General features: G+C 41.3%; 1 protein-coding gene across 2 annotated transcripts in view; it reads right to left on the reverse strand.

Annotated features, from left to right (window-relative positions):
- The window catches only part of CNST (consortin, connexin sorting protein), a 38,422-nt gene extending 21,595 nt beyond the window's left edge, over positions 1-16,827 (reverse strand). The window contains exons 1-6 of one of the 2 annotated variants that reach the window (XM_078610141.1): positions 16,677-16,827; positions 13,807-14,841; positions 11,578-11,822; positions 11,053-11,083; positions 6,627-6,713; positions 4,369-4,498 (exon numbers count right to left, since the gene is read on the reverse strand). In XM_078610141.1, the coding sequence (XP_078466267.1) occupies positions 4,369-4,498; positions 6,627-6,713; positions 11,053-11,083; positions 11,578-11,822; positions 13,807-14,365 (1,052 nt within the window). In that variant the 5' untranslated portion in view covers positions 14,366-14,841; positions 16,677-16,827. The remainder of the gene's footprint in view (positions 1-4,368; positions 4,499-6,626; positions 6,714-11,052; positions 11,084-11,577; positions 11,823-13,806; positions 14,842-16,676) is intronic. The other variant, XM_078610140.1, reaches the window with a different exon arrangement.
- Between the last annotated feature and the right edge of the window lie 1,917 nt (positions 16,828-18,744).

Here is an 18,744-nt window from a genome sequence, read left to right on the forward strand (position 1 = left end):
ACACGCATATCTTTAACTCGTGCTTAACACGAACGATGCAAGAACACGTAGACATCGCATTAAATGTGAACGTTGTTGCGGATAACATTTAGAAAATAAATATACACGCCTTAAGCCTTCAATATTTACCTCTACACTTTTTAAGCACAATATTGCATGCAATTTGACACAATTTTTAAACTCCACTTGTTAACAAGTATTGTTCCTATCATACTCTTAAGCAATGGTAATGTGCAGATTACCATCAACTAATGCCGCCGGGGCAATGGATAATACATATAAAAGTACTTGCATGAGTAATATTATTACATAAACATTTAATAATATCATAACACTGTTATACACGCATGCTTTATAGTTTACATATTCCTGAAAAAATGTATATTCTATTTTAATTAAATGCACGGAAACACAAAACCTGATGTGTATGTACATAGTCATATGCTATATTACACTCAGGTTATCATATATGTACAGCACACACACAATGAACACATATAAGCGTAAACAAGCAGATGAAAACAAACTTTATACATGGTTGTATATTTATACTACAAGAGGAACAGGCATCTGAAGGTGAGACATTCAGCTACAACCTAGAGCGTTGAACAAAGATCAAGAAAGATCAACATGCAGGAAAACATACATACATACATAAAGCCACAACAACAACAACAGCAAATATCCAAACTGACCATAAACACAATGTTAAAAAAAGAAACACAACTATCCAAAAGCAGACCGACAATGTGAAGTGTCAACAGTCAAAAAGCAACACACGTTACAAATGAAAAGACGAAACGCAGAATTCTCCCAACGCGCAAACACCGAGGGCTGTGGAGAAGAGAATGGTTCCAAAGTCAACTTGCCACGGCCAAAACAGAAAGCGATGTTTCCAGGGTGGGGGGGGGGGGAGATGCTGGTGGTGGTGGAAGGCGAGGAGGTAGCGGTTGAATGCGCAGGAAAGGCCCCGGAGATGTTCGCCCGATAATAAATCCGCCCGCCCTGCGCCCGTGCGTGCGTTTGGGCAGCAGCTCGGACTGCGGTCGAGCCTTCGAATGGAAAATCGTTCAGTTTTGTTTATACCGCTCGCTGGCCTTACACCCCCCCCCGCAACCCAAGCCAACCCACTACCATCATCATCAGCACCCACCCCCTGTCCATCCACAAGCACCACCACCCCTGCCCCCCACAACTCCAACCCTCGTCAACCGTTTGCTGGCCTTACACCGCCCCCCGCAACCCTAGCCAACCCACTACCATCATCATCAGCACCCACCCCCTGTCCATCCACAAGCACCCCCCCCCCCCCAACTCCAACCCTCGTCAACCTACCACATCCTCGAGGCCATAATTAACTATGTTGCTGCTTGTAACAAGTAAAAACATTGTGCACGTAGGGACTCGCAAACAACATTAAAATCGCAGATTTACCATTTTGCCTTTGGCAGCGGGGTTTTAAAGTCGGATTAAAGTGGGATTATGGCCAGTTGGTCCTGTCACCAGGACTGTGCACTTTGTATGAGCAATAGGTGGCAGCAGCACAGCAAAAGCCTGTGCCCATGGGCTGCTGTAATATGTAAAAATAATTAATGTTTGATGAAAGATAAGGCCATAAATAATGAAAGGATTAACATACCCGCTCTTTCTGGAGTACAGTGCCTCGTGATGTGGTTGCGTTAATGCGTCGTATAAATCTCAATTGCATTGAAATGTATTAACGTTACGGTCATCAATCGATATAAAGACAGGGCTTATAAGCCGGCACTTGTTCCATGGCACCGAAAGCCCAAGCATCATTTAGTCAGCAACACGACTGGCAACGAGCAATCCTTGTGCACGCAAGTCACAGGAAGCACTGGGTGGCCAACAGGCAGAGGTGTGGACTCGAGTCATGCGACTTGGACTCGAGTCAGACTCGAGTCATGATTTTGATGACTTCAGACTCGACTTGGACTTGCCTCATCTTTGACTCGACTTGACTCGGGACTCGAGAGCAAAGACTTGAGACTTACTTGTGACTTGCATAACAATGACTTTGTCCCACCTCTGCCAACAGGTCACGTGGACATCAAGATAAAGATCAATCTTGCATGTGGCGATGTTTAGAAATATACCCCAATTACAAGACATACACTCCAGCAGCTGTTGGACAATGCATTAGTGCTGTTTAAGTTGGGTCAGCATGTTAAAGTAAGCCATTTAATTCATGCTTTCGTGATATGGTCTCAAATATAGTGGAAGCCCAAAAAGTACAGTATTGTTAATCTGTACATGCGAAGAATCAATACAGTTATACATTCCACAATCCGGGACGAAGCTGGATTTCTTGGCTATTAACCAATTATGCCAATCCGGGTTTTTCAGAATACCCACATCATGCTTAATCAGTGTAATTCGGGCTAAGCGACGAGTACTGTTTAGGTTATTTGGAAAACCTGTACATATATGGTGCTCCAATCAGCCTCCCCCACCATAGCAATGGATGTTGTCACAACGCAGCAGCAGCTGCAACGAGTTTTCCCAATGTAGCCAAAAAGTGCCCGATCTGTTAGTCTTTACCTAGAGCAGCTGTTGCGCATTAGAACTGGAAAGAAGATTCGGTAGTGCTTGCGGAGTGCTGCGAGTGAACACTTGTTTCTTGGCGAACCGGCACCACGCACGGTTGCCTTTTTGGACTCCAAAGCAAAGGGATAATTATTTCAGGCTGACTAAACCTGGTAGAGGGCCCCCCGCCCCCCACCACCTTGCTTGGGTGGAAAATGGTAACGTCAAAAAAGTTGAGAGAAAAAAACTGGCCTCAAAGTAAACAAATCTGAATGCGATGTGGTAAAAAGGTAATTAACTCAATGCGCGTGACATAAAAAAAGAAATAGGTGGTGTGCGGGATTTTTCTAATCGGAGAGGTGAAGCTCTCGAGTGCAATATGACAATTCATAAAAATAATTGCACTTAAGCACATCGTCAAAAATCCCATGCCTGGAAAATCAACTTTAAAAAAGGCATTGTACTGTACTTTCAACATGCCGTGTTAAAGATTTCCAAGTTATGCAAATGACGTTAAACAAATTCATATTCTTTGGTTTTTTCGGTAAAGTTTTTTTTTACCTACGTGACTTTACCGAAAAAACCTAAGAATATGAATCCTTGCAGTCACGAAAGCTTCAAATCTAGACGTTAAACAACTCAGATAAAATATTGAATCTTGATGGAAAAACTTGTTTTAGCATGGATTCAGTCCCCATCTTTAAAATACCATATTTCTAGTCCATTCACAGCTTAAATGTAATATTTATGAACAGGGTATATTTTTTGAAGTAAAATGACCAAGTAAGCATCTCTGTTGCCAAGTTCTAAAACCGCTATTGAAATGATTCACTTTTCGTAAAACTATCTTACATTTTATTTAGGTCCCCCTTGCAAAAACGGTATCTTTTGCTGCCTAGTTGGTTTAAATATTTATAATTACTAGCCCTTTATCAATCCACTGCTGGCTGAAGGCCTCCCCATGTCGTATCGTCAGTGACGGTTGTTTGACCATACTTCACCAGCACTAATTATTGTAGATTGAAGTGGGAGGGGGCCACAACCAATTCAGATATGAAACCCACCACGAATATTATCCGTGGCCGGGAATCCTAACTTGTGTTTTTATCTGATGCGTACAATAAAACAAAGACCCCCCTATAGCTTTAACAGACTGTTGGGGCAAGTGCTGTTAACGAACACCTATGAAGGCTGGCACGGCACATTAGAGGGTGGGTGGACAGGACCACGCCCGATCGCCTTTGTCTTCCCAGGCGATGTTTACACAACACACCAGGTACTCATTTGAGGCTGAGTCGATCTAAGGGAGGCCAAGGCACAGTTCAGATAATTCGTCACTAATGTTGGCCGTGAGCGGGGATCGTACTCGGGTCGCCGGGTTTGGAGCGAAGCGCGCTAACCGCGACACTACCGCTCCCCACTATGCATACAAAAAGACACACATACAGCAACCCTCTTCTTGGTTCTTTCGGTAAAGTCACGTAGAAGGGAAATAATAAAATAATGAAACTAAAACATAATAAAATACAATTCTCATGACGTTTCGGCCACAACGCAAGCAGCCGTCCTTAGGTGAAAAACAGGTATGTCGGAAAGACAGCGTCTCAATGCGTTGTGGCCGAAAAGTCGTGAGAATTGTATTTTATTATGTTTTAGTTTCATTATTTTATTATTTCCCTTCTACGTGACTTTACCGAAAGAACCAAGAAGATGAATCCCTGCAGTCATGAAAGCTTTACATCGAAATTTACAACAACCCTGTGAATGCTGCGTGAAGGGGCTGTTTAGAAATACAACTCTGAAAAATAACGATGGAATTACCGGCGATGAGATCGACACGCAGCAAGAAGTCCCTCAAATTCGTACTCCGGCAGAGTCGGGAGAGAGCTGCCAGGTGCTCCACCCACACCACTTCTCTGAGCTGCCTCTCCCAGCTCCTTCCTTGCATCCTCTATATTAAATGGCAAACCAACAAAAATGTTTTGCGAACAGCCACTGTACTCGTTATAACATGTTTAAAAAGCGTATCGTAAACTTAACAAAGCAGCATCGGCAATCAACAGTTGTATACTATAATGGTAATTTGAATTATTCGAAAGTCCCAAGTAGCAGCATCGTTGAAATGTTTTGTAAGAATTTTATTGCAGTGATATATGGTAGATAAATTATAAGTGATTATTTATAGCCAACATGTAATATTACACCAGTGAAACTTCTCTTTTCCGTGTAAACATGGGAGGCACAATTATCAGATACTATTATCTACCCCTATTCATGCAAAAATGCAAACACGATACATTTTGTGTTTCTGGAAGAGCACGTTTGAGCGAATATTATTCATATATAAAACACAGTTGAATTTGATGTGCCTTTCAGATAATTCTTCCTCTTATTTGTTAAAAGACATGGAAAATCGGATACATGCAGTACTGCCAGGAGACTACTTCGGATTGATTGCTATCCAGTAAAATAAATGCAGACAACTGGATGAATCCGTCACCATTTTCGGGGGATTCTTGTCCACAAATAAAGTGGATAGCAGAATGCAGTTAGTGCTTCCTGTAGACACTCCTGTGTGACTTATGTGCGAGGCAACAGCAATGATAGGATGAAGTTCCCGCCACCTCGGATTGACCCTTTTTAAATCCTTTATATTAAGTTCGCGTGCTTGCTTGCTTGCTTGCGTGCTTGCTTGCTTGCTTAGGACCGTGCAAATCTTTCGGTCGTTTTTTTAACCCACTTCCCGTGATCCAATCGAGCTGACATTTTCCACACAGACTCGTTGTGCCAGACAATTATTGTTCGTGAAAAAAAATTCCCAAAATTTTACACTTTTTAGGCAAAAAATTTTTATTTTACATATATTCAAATAGAACGCATTCATGGCTTTGGCTGAACGTCAGAGTGTAAGAGCCCAGAGCGTAACCCCTCCACAGGCCGTGGCGGAGTAGCGCAGTTGGTAGCGCCCTCGCTTCCCATGCCAAAGGTCGCGGGATCGATCCCCGCGTCCTCCACAGGCGAATATATTTTTAAATCCTTTATATTAAGTTCGCTTGCTTGCTTGCGTGCTTGCGTGCTTGCTTGCTTACGACCGTGCAAATCTTTCAGTCGTTTTTTAACCCACTTCCCGTAATCCAATCGAGCTGACATTTTCCACACAGACTCGTTGTGCGAGACAATTAATGTTCGTGAAAAAAAATTCCCAAAATTTTACACTGTTTAGGGAAAACAAATTAAATATTTAATTACCAATTGCTTAATACTGGCAGACAATCATCTGACCCATAGGTGGCAGCCATCTCAAGCCAGAGGACGAGAAGACTCTAGCCGCCACGCATATAAAGGATTTATAGTGAAAAACTTTGTTTTTACGGGTTTACTTGTTTATCCATAAAAAGATGCGGACAATATGAAGAATACATCTGCGGACACATTTATTTTTAAAATATTGATTATGGCAGTGGATAATAGATGTGACAGGAAAACAAGGCAGGGGTGGACTATATTACTTGTATCGGTAGAAGTTTTATCAGCAGCAATACCAGGAAGTATCACAGTGGTAGTACTGGCATAATTGATGAAAGAGGTAACTGTAAAAGTGACACGAGCGTTATAAGTGGATGTTACGAGTAGACGGTAAAGGTACAGCCCTGCAACTGCTTGCTCACACCACTGCAAGTGGAAGGGGCTCCATGAGAGGAAGCTGTACAAAAGATTATTTGGCCTACTCTTCCATGCTAGCAAGATACTTTGGAATTGTTGGGAGTACTCACACTCTACTCAATCGCACGGTATGCGAACCGTTAAACCATGGCAGTATTTGGTGGTAATAGTAGTGGTGATCGCATAAGTGGGATTTGCAGTAGGAATGTTTTCAAAAGCGGGTATTGTAGTACAATACTGCAGTTGCGATAGAGGTTTTAAAGGTATCCGTAGAAGTAGTAGTAGCAATAACAACAGGAGTACCGCTATTTTTATAGTCATTGGCAATTTCAAACGATCGGGGTTACAGAGTGGGCTACTGGCACGGTTTCAATATTGTTTGCGAGGGAGGGCGGGTGGTCGGATGCGCTCGTTACCCCAGCATTGGAGCGTGGTGGTCAGCCCTTGCAGCGCACGCTGCAGCCACAGCCGTTCCGCCTCAATGAATCGAATGGCCTCGTCGTCTGATCGCAGCAACGGTCAAGGACACAGCTTGTAGTGGGGGCGGGGTGAGGGTGGGGACCCTGTTGCAGAACAATGTGGGCTCGTGTGACCGTGTGTTCAGAGATCAGCAGGTCAACCCAAAAACTTGCGCACACAAAACCAACATCATGCTACATAATTACTCGGCGGTACTAAGACTTGTTAATGGTTCTGTTGATAATGCCTTGAGTAATTCACCAATAACGGATAAATAAAATACATCCCATTTGAGAATTGCTTTATTTGAACTATTATCTATTAATTACAAAAATGTTTGCTTTACTCGCTTGTCCATAACATATCTTGCCAGTGATTTAATTCTATGTTGAATCCACTGCATATGCAGTGATAACACTGTAACAATTTTTGTAAATATTTTTTGTTCCCGGGTAGTAAGTGTTATTTTCGAATTGCTTTTATAATCAATGCAGAGTTGATTCTGTTAATTTTAGGCATTTAAAAACTGACTTAATGGCCTGGAATTTCCGAGCATGAGTAATAATGCATTTGAGAATATGCAATGCTATTTTTATAATTTATCTCCTGATTATTGAGAATGTACCATCTGTCATGTGACCTCACATTTTAGCATAACCGTTCAATAAATTAGGTGTCAGATATGTCCTGGCTTAAGTGGAATGTAACGATTGTTTAAGAGATAAAACTTAATTTCTTACATGTGTGATACATGCATATAATCATGTGCTTAAAAGTACACGTTAAATATTGTTTGCAAATGTTACTGTTTAGGATAGCAAAATGAAAGAGTAAAATACAACATACAAGACAGGGAATATAAATGAAACAGAAAATGAAACTTAAATAATCAAATCTAGAGTAAGATCTTATCCCAATTTCAAGACAGTTCGTAGAATCGTGGATTTGGTGAATCACTGCATATCTGCTTAACTTTACAAATATGCAAACGAGCACCCAGAAATATCAATGGTCAAGTTGTTGACTACTTTTCTTTTAAAAGACAAACCAAATAAAATACGTGATGGCAGCAAAGCAAACATATACATTTTTTTTGTCTTTTTTTCTCCAAGTATAATTTAATTGTGTGATTGATTCCATGTCATGAAAATATTTGTTCAGAACTCACAGAACAGTACATTCATTGATGGACATCTGTGAAATATATAGCTTCATAGCTGGATAAATAAAGATTTTGACCTTTTGTTAGAGAACAACCCATGGAAGGTGATATCACATAACTACTTCTGAGATCCCTAACAGTGATATTTTACCCACACTAGGGGCACTGCACTTTCCCACATGCCCTAACATGAATTTTTTTTATTTAATGAGCGTGGCAGGTGAGCAGTGTTACCTACGTTACACAATGCATAAACTGGAAAGATTCCTCCACTGGAATTTTAATCCAATCAGAGGTCAATTACAAAATTCCCTTAGTTTTATAGAATTTGCATTCTCTTACCCCTGCCTCAGTCTCCAACCTCATCTCATACCACACCTCCTCTCCACGCCCTCTGTTAAATCATTCATATAATTGTCTTTATACCCCCAACTTGAACTGTCACTTGAGGTTGCTCTTCTCCTTCCTGCCATGCTGCCACTGTTTACAACATCCTCCCCTCGCCATTCTCATCGCTGAATCCCTCCCCTTGTTGAAATTGAGGCTGATGCCGTCTTTCCTCCGCACCATTCAATAGCTGACCCAACCCATGCATTGCTGATCCTGGAATAACTCGACACAACTCTGGTCATGTTGCAACGTGTTGCTCTGTAGGTTCAGGCTGTCCACTCTGTCCACTCCCACTATTTCCCCCTCCCTTCCCTCTGCGGTCAGAGGGAAGCAATTCTAAGTTGTTGTACATTTTGAACACCACCCCGCCATGTTTATTTTACGTAATATATATTTTTGTTGTAATTTTCTGCCTTGATTTTAAAAACTAAATACAAGTGCCAGAGTAGACCTCTGCAAGAGATGCCATTATATCGGCGTGCACCTCTTCTGCGCTGACCTCATTAAGTCACAAGTATTTTCCAAGAGCGGCCAAGTTGAAAGCGGACAACTCCCTTCGCAAAATGAGCTGATCCGCTCAAATAATGCGGGCTACATTTGACAGGCAGACTGCCATGGGAATCCGAGCTAAGTTTACTCTCCCAATGAGTGAACTGGGCCAGCCCAATTCCAACTGTTCATGTAAACAAAACTTATTACTCTCCATCACGAAAGTGAATAATTATTTATGCATTACATTTTGTTTTTCCTTCCCCCATGTAAACTCTCCACCATCACCATCCCCCCATATTTTTATGACCTTCCTACCTTCGCCTACTTACAATCTGCAAAATGTCCCAAAATAAAATGTATTCACAGAAGCTTTAAATCTCAAAAACTGTCTAGCATTTTACGAACAATTAAAACAAAAGTTGTAAGGCACTCAAAGACCAAAATACCAAGAAAAATGAATTAGAATGTGTTCTCCTGTAGTGCTTAATGTCCCTCTGCCCGACTTTTCATTTTGTGAACCAAGCCCACGCTGCTCTCAATCTGGCACAAGCGGAGAGGAAAGGATATCGTGAGCTTGGATGACTACAGTGTGCCGAGTCAGCCAAACGGTCATGCTTAGTCCTGCCAAAACACACATTTTGACCTCATACTTTTTATACAGGGAGCGGCACTGGACCATTTTTGGAGCTTCTTCATGTTAATGTTGTCGCTACTGTAATTAGCCGTCAACCGACGACTCAAGAAAGTAGAATTTTCAAACACCGGTGAAAAATACCGACTATGGACATAGTAACGGGGTGTAACGACGCACAGATTCAGTGATTAAAATCGATTCTTATTCTAATGAAAAAAATATCCCATCACATGAGAATATATTATTTTCTACTTGGTTGTAATTAAGACTCATGACCCCTGCAGCCTCCAGAACCATTATGATAATTGGTTTTTTACCCTTTTATCTGGCAACAAAACTGACAGTAAAAAAACAATTATCATATGTTGTTACTGGCAAATGAGGTTCCAATGGTGTAAACCATTATAATGTATGACTATGACAAAAAAAATGTTTTCATAAAATCGTGAAATTCTATCGAATCTCAAGGGGAGCGAGTCATCTGGAGGTAAGCGTGCAATTGAAAATGCCAAAAAAAAGTGGTCAATTAAAATAATGAAGTGATACGTTTGCAGGATATGAAATGCTGTACTTCTGTAAATTGTGTTCGGAGTTGATATTTAGGAGAGACGGTGGCTGCATGTAAAACGTTGCCGGGTGGTTCAATAGTCAGAATGCAGAGCTAGCACTGATAAGATCCTGGGTTTTAATCTAGACAGTTGCCTGTAATTAAACTGGGTTCTCATATGAAGTTGATGTTCTGAATTTAGTAACCAACGATTGCACACACACACACACATACACAAAAAACACATAACATTTGGTTTTTAACAGTTTGAGTGCCATGCGGAAAAGAATACTCTACGATAGCATGGCGGGTGGGAAAGTGCTGACCCCTGGTATGGACAAAAGGTCACCGAGACTTCAGAAGTAGTTCTGTAATATCACATTCCGTGGATCGTTCTCTACCATGGGGCTATGCACTGCTCTGGGAGCTCCAAATGAATTAGCTTTCTCATGACATGCAATTTGGATAAAATTAGAGTAAAAGATAAATACAAGTTCAACTAGAACTAATAAATTACTACCCTAACCTTTATCAAACCACACTCATCCCGAGGTATACATGGTTAATGTCTTGGCGTATGTGCTGTAAACATGACAGTTTTCACATTTCTGTCCATTTTCCTACTCTAGTAGGATTAATTTGTAATTCTTTGCAACATACGCAAGATTACCGCTAGCTGCATTAACGCTTAGCAAATGAAAATAAATAAGGCACAAGACCGGCATTTTGCACACTGAATATGATTTTCATTTTATAATGTTCATATCAAGAGATAAGCACATTTGACCTGAGGCTTCTTTTCTTTATGCTTAGCCTGTGTGCTTGCACAGGCTTGCCGTTATTAGAGTCATGCCCTTCTACAGTTAGCCGCATAACATGCAGGAGAGTCATCTTCTTGGTTCTTTCGGTAAAGTCACGTAGAAGGGAAGTAATAAAATAATAAAAATAAAACATAATAAAATAATTCTCACGACGTTTCGGCCACAACGCAAGCAGCCGTCCTCAGGAGAAGATGAATCCCTGCAGTCACGAAAGCTTTAAATCGAAATGCAGGAGAGTGTCAACGTGATGACGGAGTTCAATGTGCTGCAAAGTGTGGCAAGCAAACAATGGCTTGAATGGAAATGTTTCGTAGTGAGGATGGTGAATAAAGGATACACTCTTGCTTCTGGGCATAAACTTCAGCGATCTGCAAGAAAAAGTTAGTGGCACCTGGTCAACAACTTGTTTAGACTAACATAATCACAGTTGAGAAGCTTGCCTCTGCTGAACTTAGGACAGAATCCATAAAGTGTGACTCAAGAGCTTTGATACTAATCTGAACTGAACCATGTTCCATACACTGAACACAACAATCAATACACCATCATGTGAGTGCAAAGTTTTAAAATTGTAACTTAAAAACAGCACAAAATAGCGCTCTTCATTGGATACAAAAATACATTGAGTAGAACAGTTAACCAAACCGCATAAAGCAATTATTTACGCATTGCTAATAAAAGCCTCAACTAATAATGCATCTTGTGAACCATTTTAAATTTACAGAAAGAAATCTATTATTGATTTATATGTGGAACAAACAACAGTGCTCAAATGGGCAGCCTGCTTGCCAAGCGATCTGTCTGCTCTGCCAAAACGAGTTCAAGGGTCAAATGTGAAGGTTTTTCTTCACACTTGGTTTACCTGGTGGACGTGTTGTGGAAGAGCAAACTTGTCGGCAGTAGACTGCGTCACCCCTCTCAGTCCAGTGAGCAAACACTGCAGGGCGCCGCCTTTGTCCTCCTGTGCCGACACCCCACCCTCCATCTCACTTCCTCGATGCGTGGCCGCCTCCACATTGCCGTCTACTTTATCATCACGCTGGGCCTTTCCACTGGAACTTAAGTCTTTGTTGTCGAGCCTTGGTTGTCCACCAGCTACTGCTGCGCCTGATAACAAGAGAGACAAAAGGTTTCATAGGTGAAGAGAATAACCCGAACAAAGTGAGGCTCGCACGCTATGCTATTTAATATTTACATAATGTATGCAGAACATGCGGAAAGCGTGATTCATAAATAACGTATACGCTTCACTCATCTAAAGTGGTCAAAACGAGTTCGTGACAGCAACTAACTTATGTTGAATAAAAGATATACACAAAGGATGAACACTGAGTTATAAAAACTGGCTAGTCAACAATCTTGACTGTACCTTAAAAAACCAACACCTTAACACTCCTAACCCACACCCATAAACACTCATAAGTACTTTAAGTACTGATAATGATTTCCTTTATTAACCGATATTATATAGGGTTAGAGTACATATTCATAAAAACCAAGGTCTTCTTAACTCAGCTGTGCTTTTCATTTTTAAATTGGAAACAGATGATTTATCTATGGTAACTCTTTTAGCTTCTGGTCTCTAAAGCGCCGCAATGGAATATCCATCCCTTATGTGTCAATACAAACAGTACACGTGAGTATGCATTACAATAAAATTTAGCTTAATATAATCAAAATATAACCATATCTCAAGATACTGTGGAGATCAATTCCAAATCGGAGTTAAGGAGATACAAGAGGAGGAACTTTTATTTATTTCAGAGATATTTTTTTTAAGAACGAGGAAAATAAGGGCAAGGAATGAAGAACACAGATGGCTGAAGGAAATTAAGTTCCAAACTATGGGGGCAGCAGAGAAGATCAACGTCCCATTGAAAAAAGTATGACCGGGGAGGCTTTGACAGGTCTTGCTTGCTGGAGCAGAGAGTAGGTGGAGGATACGACGAAGGTCAAATAGAAGAGGTGAGCAGGGACAAGTCCATGGAACCTTTTTACGATGGGGAAGTGTGATTTTGAAATGTATGCATTTTTGGATTTGGATTTGGAGCCAGTTTGGATTTGGAACCGGAGCATGGCTGCAGCATTTTGAATAATTGGGAATTTAAAAATGAGGACTTGGGGAGGGTGAAGTTAGAGTAACTGATTCAGAGTCTCAGATGTAGCTGGAATAAGGAAATGGTGAATGCAGGACATGTTGTTCAGATGGAGATATGAGATCCTCCAGATTTGAGATATGTGGGAAGAAATCAGGAGCTCAGGATCAATGACAACTTTAAGTTTCTGCACACTCTTTGCAGGTTAGAGTTTAGGAATTTGGTAGGTACACGCTGAAACTGGATTTTTTGACAATTATGACCGTTTTTCCAGTAAGGAATATCTCGGATTTGTCAACATTTACCTTGATAACGGTAAAACTAATGCAGATGAGATCGTGGCAAGAAAGAAGAGCAGTGGACAGTGCGGTTGTGTTCATAGGAGTCTATAGCAATATACAGTTAAGTGTGGTCTACAAAAATTTGTGGACAAAATTAAAACTGGACATAATTTTGGCAAGTGATAGAAGGTATAATGAAAACAGCAAAGAGCCAATATTGAAACCACAGCACAGAGGTTTCATTACAAATATAAATCTGCAATATAGATCATATAAAAGCACAACTACACATTCCACGTAAGCTTACATTCCATCCACAACACAATTATTGTATAACGTGGTGTTCAATTTATTGACCACCGAGCAATTGTGGACTAAGTGAACCCCCAATCAAGTTGAAACACGCATTTCTAAATTAATTGGAGCACTTAAACTAAAGCACCACCTAGCCCAGGGGTCGGCAACCTACGGCTCCGGAGCCGCATGCGGCTCTTTACGGGCTGCTTCTTGACGATATGTACGTGTACATAGATGCATTGCGGCTCTTGAAATACTGAATTTTGTACCGAATTGGAAAGAAATGGCTCTTCTTGTTATTTTGGTTGCCGACCCCTGACCTAGCCAATGCAGTGATTACGCATACATACAATACACATTCATTTCATGTAATAATCACAATTCACTTCCATCAATTACATGTTTATGTGATCTAACCTGAGAGATCAGCGCTTGCAGCCACTGGCCCAATGGAGGTAGTAGCACCATCGTCTCCAGCGACAGTGCCACAGTTCGCACGAGACGTGGCGTCGCTTGCAGGAGTTTCAGGCGAGCACTCGCTGGCTGCCTCCGCAAGCAGGGCCTCCACGTCTGCGCTGCTACAAATGCTTGCCAGGCTGTGGCTGCTGGCACTAATGCTGGCCAACCCAGACTCTTCCTCCTCATCCTCCATCTTCATGCTATCACTGCCATCATCTTCTACGGCATCAAACCCAAGCACCACACTGTCGATTGGAAAGCTCATGGTGCTGCTACTGTTGTTGTTAAGGAGGTCGTCAGGTCCTCTTTTTACATCGACCTGATACTGGGAGGCCTCTAAAGCCATGCCGGAGCCCTCCGTACCAACAGGTGCTTCCACAGACAGGACGCTTTTCTGAACATCATTCTGATTAATGTCGTCAGCAGGTTGGATAGCCTTGATTTGTTCTAAACGTCCTTCTTTGCCCTTTGATGACTTAATTTTGGATTCCACATTTTTCTTGTCTTGGGCTTCCATTTCAAACTTTATTTTCTAGCTATTTTAGTAAAGTAGCTTGCTCAATAATAGCTTACAAAGTCAGAGTTATATAATATTTTTATTATTTTTCCCTCAATTCAATTATGGGATAATACAATCTGCGAAATATTTCAACAAAAAAATATATAGCATATTTTAGATTTACAAAACTTTTATTTGGCTTTGCAATTGCCTGTACTATGTTCAAATTAATGAGTTGAAAAATAAAATCATTTGCATTTTTAATGCAGAAAATAAATTTCAGGAAGGTATTGAGTGTAACTCACACCTCCAGTACACTGTGGCAAAATTTCATTTTGAAAGTTCTGTTAAATACAGCAGAATTCTGACCATTCGGCATAGTGTCCAAGGAGGTTGAAATAAAAAGGCTGACTCCATTTGATGAAGGTTCTTTGAATGGTCATTTCAAAGAAATTTTGTGACGATCTCAGCACTGGAATTTATGATGAAACCGCCTGCAACATGAAAGGAAAAACGAAAAACAAATTGTCATATGATGTTTTTTAAACAACACAGTGATTTCCCCCCCCTATATCAGCCTTCTGTAATATGCAATTGAGGCTGGTTGCATTAAACACCTTACGTGGAATTCCACTTGGTTTGTATATTTATTATTGGTGAAAAAAATGCGTTTAAAAGGCATCCGGTCCCTCACCTTAATGCATGGGACCAAGAAAACACTTATCAGGACGTAAAAACAAAGACAATAAATAATAGAATGCAATACTAAACACAAATCAGGATCATTACAATGACACACTGCAGATAACCACAACAGCACTTAATTCGTGCAGCGAAGCGGTACAAGATTAATATTTTGCAGTGCATAGCAAGAAAACACAAAATTATCTCTGGAGGTTTGATGGTCATGGTAACACTGTAAACAAATATTTAGGAATAACAATGATGAATTACAGCCCTTTCTAAATCGACTGCTGGATGAAGGCATCTCCAAATTGTGTCGGCCTTGGGTAATGATTGACGCTTGTAGGTGCAGTTTTAAGCTAATACATAACGTGATATACTCTTATTCTTGGTTCTTTCGGTAAAGTCACGTAGAAGGGAAATAATAAAATAATATAAATATAAAACAATACTCTTGCTATACTCTGTTTATGCAAAATACCCTTTCCATAGAGGACATCGTGTCTTTGACTCGATCAATGGGCATTTGGTTTACAGTTTTAAGGGATTATTTTTCCGAATGTTTTGTTAATCATACCTTATGCCGACTGCATTTATGTACACGCCGTATTTTGAAAACAATATTGTTTAAAGAACCAATTTTCACAAATACCAAAAACTCCAACGTTCATCAATAACACCGCCTTCAAAGGGGACGTATAATCGGCGACGTTTCAGGCAATAGCCCTTGTTCAAAGCACATCAATTACCAGACAGCATTGCAAATGCATCGTGTAAGTAATGAAATACCCAACAATCGTAGTACGGTTCGCTACGTACGGTGCGAACGAAGTTAAACATATATCCAATGCAGGAGTATTAAACATGATGGTTAAATGCGAACCTTACCAGTGCCCTACCTTATTACAGATCCATTCAGACCTTACTGGTCACCCCGTGCCCTTATAAATCGCAACGTTTATCCTACAAAGCCCCATGACAATGGAGAACCACAAATAGACAATAAAAAAATGTTGCCCGTATTGAAACGTCTGAACGCCGTATGGAGCTAACTAAATTTATCTGTACAAGAATACGTGGTAAACCGTATGGATCGATAGGTATGTGAATGACGCGTAAGTCATCGTGGAGATATATTTTTTTTTAAACACGGCAAAGCATGAGATTAACCTTAAACATTTTTTATCACGCAATAATAACACTTTACTGGGGGCCTTCAACTGCAAGGGCCTACAACACAACGTCGGGACTTGACCCCCCCTCGCCTAGTTCCGCTACCGAAACCGGTGGCGTTTCGCCGGTTCGGTCTCCTAGGAAAATCGAAGGCTCCCGACAAACTCAAGTCGTGGGTCGTCAACGTATTAATTTGCGTTTCCCTTCACCCACACGCGGCCTTTTTAATACCTTCAAATTGCTGTTTTATTGTTAAACAAAACATCAATTATCGAATGTTTATTTACACGTCCGACACGGCATTAAACTTACAAGGTTTGATTATTTGTGCCTCGCCCCACCCCCCCCTTGATGCACAGCACGACACAGCAAAGCACTCCCAAATAAAATCGTGTTTTGTTTAAAATCAAATCAAATAAACGCGTGAAGTTCTCTCAAAGACAAGTCACTGCAACTACTCGTCTTTACATACCCAAGCTGAGAGCGACTCGAGATGGATTTGAACGCAGTCCTCGGGTTTAAGAGCTGCATCAGCGTAATATTACATCACAGGACACGTTGACCGGCTAAGGAATGATGCCCTCACCTGGTTTAAAAGGCACAAACGTTTTAAATCTACAATCACACTGCGGCATTATATTCATCTTAGCACATATTACAGCCAGCTATGGCTGCAGGGTTTTTTGGTGGTACATGTTGTTTATGTCGTTTATTGTGAACATTCCGTCACAGTTCCTATGATCACTGTTACATTTGCTTTCATGGCTTTATTTTGGTGATTTCGAAAAGTTTATTGGTTTGACCATGTTTGTTGTAGTACAGAGTTAGTCTGATGGCCTTAATCTAAATTGTCTTGTGGTTGTTATTACTCTTAGGTTTTTTCGGTAAAGTCACGTAGGTAAGCTTCAAATCTAGAATTAGTTGTTGTTTGACTTGCATCCCACTGGGATTTGTGCACACAGCGTTGGTGTACGGTGGGTTTTCTGCAATATTTTGCTGTCTTTTTTTGGATTTTCTGTTTGCACTTGGTCACATTGACTTTAAGATGTTTTCTTGTTCATGTTTTTGGTTTTTGTTTGTTGCGGTTGCACCCGATTCAAGAGCCGAATGGCTCACAGGGCTATACCTAATCAATGATCTTGAACCAACATACAATTGTCCTGCCTGGTTTTATTTTTAACTAGACTTACTACCCGGCTTCGCCCAGGACTTGGATTCACCACGCACGGCCGCCTTTGTCTCCCCTGTGGCGATGTTCACACGCCACACCAGTTACTCGTTTGAGGCTGAGTCGACCTAGGGGAGGGCCCAGGACCGGTTCAAATAATCGTCACCGGCCGTGAGCGGGAATCGAACTCGGGACGCCGGGTTCGATTACGCAATCGCTGCCCCGCCCCCCCTACCACCACACAGGATAAAGACAAAGATCCCCCGTGTAGCCTGTGAGACTGTAGGGGGCAAGTGCTGTTAGCGAGCACCTATGAAGGCCGGCACGGCACACGAGGGGGTGGGTGGCCAGCACCACGCCCGGTGATGGTAGATGTTTCTCTCTATCTCTCTACTTTGGCACCACGGGGGGTCCCACGTTGGTTGCCCAACGCAGACGCCACGTGGCGGTGGTGGTGGTGTCTTGTTTTTGTTTCCAGCGAGTGTCTCCTGCCCCACTCACCCCCGCACCATTCCGTTCATTAATCATTCATTGCATAAACTACCGTGGCTGGCAAGGGTTAGCAGATGCAGCTGTTATTAACCAAGTCAAATATATCTCGTTGTTTTACAAGTACTGTTATTCGCATGCGGCCGCTTGGTCTTAGCAAAGCGTTTGAAATATGCATTCCCGGACGAAGGCTTTGCACGACTATTATTTTTTATTTGACCAGCTAAGGCTGTGTAGATATTTTTCAGAGGCGACCTGGCCACAAACGATAACGCAACGAAGTGGCTTTTCACGTGGAAATTTATAGCAGCCAAATAATGTAAATAATTATTTACAGATTATAATTTAAACGCATGTTGCTAAAATGTGGAGGGGAAAACCGGAAGATCCAGATAAAAATCCATGCGAATTCCAAATATATCGACGCCAGGGTCGGGATCGAACCCACGACCTCCTGTCTACAAGGCGAGATAGTTAACATCTCACCCATGCAATATCTCCCACGAGGATTCTGCGATGAAAAATTCACATTGCTTCCACCTGCACATGTGCCGATTTCTTCACTCAATCTCGTGGATGTCCTCTAGGATGAGTTACTTTTCTTGACCGGCCACCATCCGACATGTCATGCTCAAATTGAGACTTAACATAACAACACCTTTAACCGTCTTATGTCCTCTCCTCTAATTTACGTGTTCCTCTTGCTTTCCCAAAAAGCAATTCAAAACATGCACCTATACATCGCGTATTTGAGCACTTTTCAACGATCCTAAAGAAATTGTTCAATAAGTGCATACTACCGATGACATATTTTAGAAACACGGTCATTAGAGAAGATTCAATCCTAAAAACGACAACATGACGACGTAGCAGCCAAGTCTAT

Source organism: Lampetra planeri, chromosome 33 (assembly GCF_965212315.1).
Source record: "Lampetra planeri chromosome 33, kcLamPlan1.2.h2, whole genome shotgun sequence".
Lineage (NCBI taxonomy): Eukaryota > Metazoa > Chordata > Hyperoartia > Petromyzontiformes > Petromyzontidae > Lampetra > Lampetra planeri.